The sequence below is a fragment of the Pseudomyrmex gracilis genome, unplaced genomic scaffold (assembly GCF_002006095.1).
Source record: "Pseudomyrmex gracilis isolate BER0280 unplaced genomic scaffold, ASM200609v1 scaffold_109, whole genome shotgun sequence".
Classification (NCBI taxonomy): Eukaryota; Metazoa; Arthropoda; class Insecta; order Hymenoptera; family Formicidae; genus Pseudomyrmex; species Pseudomyrmex gracilis.
The window spans coordinates 207,126-211,671 of NW_018020693.1; the positions used below are offsets into that span (position 1 = coordinate 207,126).

Genomic DNA, 4,546 nt, shown 5'->3' on the forward strand with positions numbered 1-4,546 from the left:
CGTCGTTGGATACACGATACGTTATATTCGGTGATATGTGTGGGTGGTGTGCGAGTCCCCTCCTCTCGAGGTCGGTATTTTCGGTCCGATCGACGGATGATGTCGCCTTAATAGGATAAGGACGAAATCTCTCTACGATTAGAAGAAAGATGCCCGCGTTCAGATTAGACGGAATTCGATTTTGTTGTACGAGCGTTTCGGAAATGGATACTTGTGGTAGAAATCTCTGATCGAGTTCTGCGTGACGCACAACAACGAAATTGCTTGTCTGCGTATATCTTGTTTCTTTTTCTTTCCTGTTGCTCACTTGGGACGAACGTTATTGCGATTCTCTGCCAAGGTTTTCATTCGCGAGATGATGGCGATTTCGCATCTCGCGCTGAACGGCTCGATCATCTTCGAACGATTTATGGAGCGCGTTTATTGCACATGTGAAGAGAGTGGCGGCCGGATTTGTAAAAGTGATAGCGCCGGTGAATAGAAACATTATTCTGCGAACGGATACGAGCGAAAATCACAACCGTCGAAAGCGTGCGACTACCGTTTCGTTGAAAACGTGATTTTTATTGTCTTACCGATTTTATATTCATTTGTTTTTTCACATCTATGTATTCTCGTCAGATTTAAGTGATTGAGTAACACACACGCGAGATTATTTCGCTCGCGACAGTTTCTCATTAGAAAAATCCATCAGATCGGCGATTTACTTTCTCGTTCCGTTGTCTCGTGACGCGGGATTGACGCGGACTCGTCGATACTCGCTAGAACGTTGGGAATGCGAGAGAGCCAGTTCGAACAGCTGACCGTCGCCGGCCATATTGTCCGGACGCGCTCGCCGTTCCACGACCGATCGGCGACTGCAGATAAAATTGCAGGGTCGACAGAAATATCGTCGAGATAACAGTCCGAAAGTTATGTCAGCACGTCAGGGCGGGACAAAGACGACAAGAGCGAGGGAAAGGGTGGGACAAAAGCGGGACAGAAGAAAGAGTGGCGTCGGGGTAGAGAAAGAGCTGGCAAAAAAGTCTCCCGTGAAATCCCGTAAAAACGGAGTTGCGGTGACGAGGGAAGCGAGCACGGCGAGCAGGCGTCGGCAAGCGAGGGTTGTGGAGAAGCGGAAAGAGCGATAAATATCGCTCGGCATGGAAGTTTTTATTGCGTCGAGAGTGCGAAGTGTGCTCCTCTCTCATGTCTGCTCATTTCTCGCCGCCGCCGCCGCCGCCGTTCCATCTGTGTCACCGCGGTTTTTATCGCCATTTTTGTTGCTGCAATTAGTTAACAAATTATCTCAATCGGTTTTCTTGTAAATAATTACACGCGTTATAATATTTTCGATAATTATTATCCATAATACATTACAATAACGATGTTACAATTTCACTAATTGAAGCGCGGGATTCTACATTGTTAAAAATAACAAATGTAGATGCGCCAGATAACGTATGGCACAGCCTTACAGCGGGAGTGAATATCAAGGCGCAACGAGAAATGGTCGAGGATTCGAAAGCGTAGTTACACGTAGAGCTTGTTTACTTTTCATCGCGGTTGCGCCGCGATGCAGTGGATCCAATTACAGACAGGCCATCGTTGGCTCCGATTAATTACAGAGCTGCAGCTGCTCATCTCGCTGCTCGCTATATTCGTAACATTGTGTTTCGCACTTCTCTAAATTTAGACAGCCACTTTCCGCGGATACCGCCATTTGCCAACGCGACACACAGAGAGCCAAGAGAGTCGTTTCGCTTGTTATTCAACTAACGTTCAATTTGCAATTATATTATTAAAATCGTATCTCTTAGTTTTGGGTTTTGCAATCGCACATATTTGTGACGGAGAAGAAAATAAGTCTTTCCTCCCCAACGTTCACTAAGTATGTGACTAACTTCATGTGACGTGAAATACGACGTAAGAGTTTGGGGATTTTAAATTATTGCCCATAATTCAAAGAGGATAGTCAGAAAGCTCAGAAAGCGAGGGAGGAAGGAAGACAAAGACAAAGCGCAGTTTGGCAAAACATCCACACTTGTTATCAGCGTATGGCCGCGAAGGTGGCGGAGCGTCGTTGTTGGCAAGAACCACTCGATATATCGATCGACCACTTCGGGCCAACCTCGAGTCGTAAGCAGGTTTGCATGCGTCGCATGCACGTTCTGGTATTTTGCTGGCAACAATGTGCATCCGCGAATTTGCACGGATATTATAAAGAACGGCCACACACTTTCCTGGCCGACGGGGCTTAAGACGGGGATCGGTTAATTAGATGGACCGACATTGTGATTGTCATCGTCGTCGTACTCGCAAGATAATAACCGGGGATAATTAATTTGATGCGTTACGAGCTCTCTGTACCGTCATTAATGACAGAGGTGACCGTATCGTCGCAGGATGGCTATAATTGCCCATTCATTTTTGTCCCATAAACGTCTCTCTAATTTTAGATATTGTTGTCGCGCCAAGTTTTTGTTGGCTGTTAATTATCTTCTCATTAAACAGATACAGTTACTTTTTGTTTTTCGGTATTCTGCACTAGCGGGTTCGTGATCAATCCGGGGGCATTACTGATTCTGATTTTAAACGAGAAATTTGGTTTTTCTCCGGAACAGCATTTTTTTTTTTTTTTTTTTTTTTTAATTACACCAATTCTGCGAAATGCGCCGTAGTTCAATCGCACGTTCTTTGCTCAACGATAAGCAATAAAAAGGAGAGAAAAACAGTAACTACACAAATTCGCTTATAAAATCAAGTTAGCTATTATCGAGAATGAGAACTTAGCGACGATATCGCAAATCATATTACGTTCGCGAGCTCCGCATGCGACACGCATAGTCCAATTCGAACCGGGAGTTAGCAATTAGCGTCAGGCGAACAGTAGCGTTTTTCAACAGTTCGGTGTTTTTCTTCGCGGCGCGTTTTCTTCCTGTTGATAAGCGAGATAAATAAAACGGACGAGCGCGCGCATGTTGTTGTCTAGCACACGCGACTTGATTGGCGCGTCGTAAAGTTGCGCGGACGAACGCGTTCGTGTCCATTGTATAATGAAATTGAGATCGCGAACGAAGAACTAATTACCTGTGAGTGAAACCTCTCGCGATGGTTTTCGAACGAAGAATATGGACAAACGCGCGCCGTTCGCTCGTTTATAAAGACGAGAGAAAGAGGAGGGATCATAAAATCTCGTACAAGCGGTCATTGTATTTAATTAAGACGTCTGCCGCAATTAGGTAGCCTTTACGATCGGTATAAACTTCGATCATTCCGAGCACGCACGAATCAGGTTCTTCTTCTTCTTCCTCCTCTTCACGTTAGCAAAACGGTCGTTGCTATACGAGAACGTCTACTTTTGCGGTCATCACTTCCAGATAAGAGATACTCGAGCAGAAACATGATCGCGAGTTGAGTGACATCTGCCTGAATCTCTTCATCAATAACGCGCCGGCAGGATTTTTAAATTTATTCAAGGCGATGTGTTTTTGCACAACGCGCCAATAAGATATTTATTTTTTGATTAGATCAGAAGTCGGATCAATACGTTCGAACGTAGGATGGAACAAATTGATTGAACAAAGACACAATGACGCTTCATCGATAATATTATAGAATACATATGAAATATAGATGTTGCAGAGAGCAATATAAATCAAATAAACACGATTTATTGCACTTGCAACACGATATGTGCGCGTTACGCAACATTTCGTTTAACTTGCTGCGTTATGTTTGCTTTTCAGCAAGGATGTCGGGCAGCGGCGTGTCGAGCGGCCCGGTGAGCCAGGTCTGCCGGCCGCACTTTCATAGTTCGGTTCTTCCGTGGCTGTCCGGCAGCAGCGCGGACACCTCGAAGACACCCTGGGGATTTCCCGCAACGACGGCGACCACGGGCGGTACCGTGAGCGACGAGAAGCCGCAGAGTCCCCTGGGATCCTCGCTGCCGCCCACATCAGGAAGTCTGTCGAGTCACGGTGGCGGCGGTACCGGCCATCATCTCTTCTCCTTTCCGCCAACGCCGCCCAAGGATGCTACTCCCGATAGCATAACCGCCAGCACAACCTCTAGTACGAATAATAACAACAATAACTCCACGAGCGCCAACAACAATAATAATAACAGTGGCAACCCTCTCTCCGGACTAGCCGGTGGTACCACCAGCGAGTACCAAGCGGCGGTCGCTCATGCGGCTGTGATGGGCGCGTTCATGCACCACCAAGATGCGCTAGGGGCGTCCGGTGCGAGCTCGTGTGACATCAAGCCGGCGGTGATGCTCGGCCATCATCACGGAGCGCCTTCGCCGCCGCATCAGCAGCACAACGGCTCGAACAATGGCAGCAACGGTCCAACCGGTGCGAATGGCTCGTCGGCCGGTCAGGTGAAACAGCGAGAAGGTAATAACCAGTCCGGCAATGTGACGGGCAGCCAACAGGCGAGCGCCTCGCAACAGCAGCAGCAACAACAACAGCAAGACGCGTATCAGAGTAACAACGGCGTTCCTGCCGGCGGCGGCGGTGGTAGTGGCGGCGGCGGTAGCGGTGGCGGCGGTGGCGGTGGCGCG

The 4,546-nt window shown here is 47.7% G+C and overlaps 1 protein-coding gene across 2 annotated transcripts in view; it reads left to right on the top strand.

Annotated features, from left to right (window-relative positions):
• The first annotated feature begins 3,733 nt into the window (after positions 1-3,733).
• Positions 3,734-4,546, top strand: part of LOC109856143 (GATA-binding factor C-like) — a 53,130-nt gene continuing 52,317 nt past the window's right edge. For both annotated transcript variants that reach the window (XM_020431096.1, XM_020431097.1), the window contains exon 1: positions 3,734-4,379. In XM_020431096.1, coding sequence (XP_020286685.1) covers positions 3,734-4,379 — 646 coding nt within the window. The remainder of the gene's footprint in view (positions 4,380-4,546) is intronic.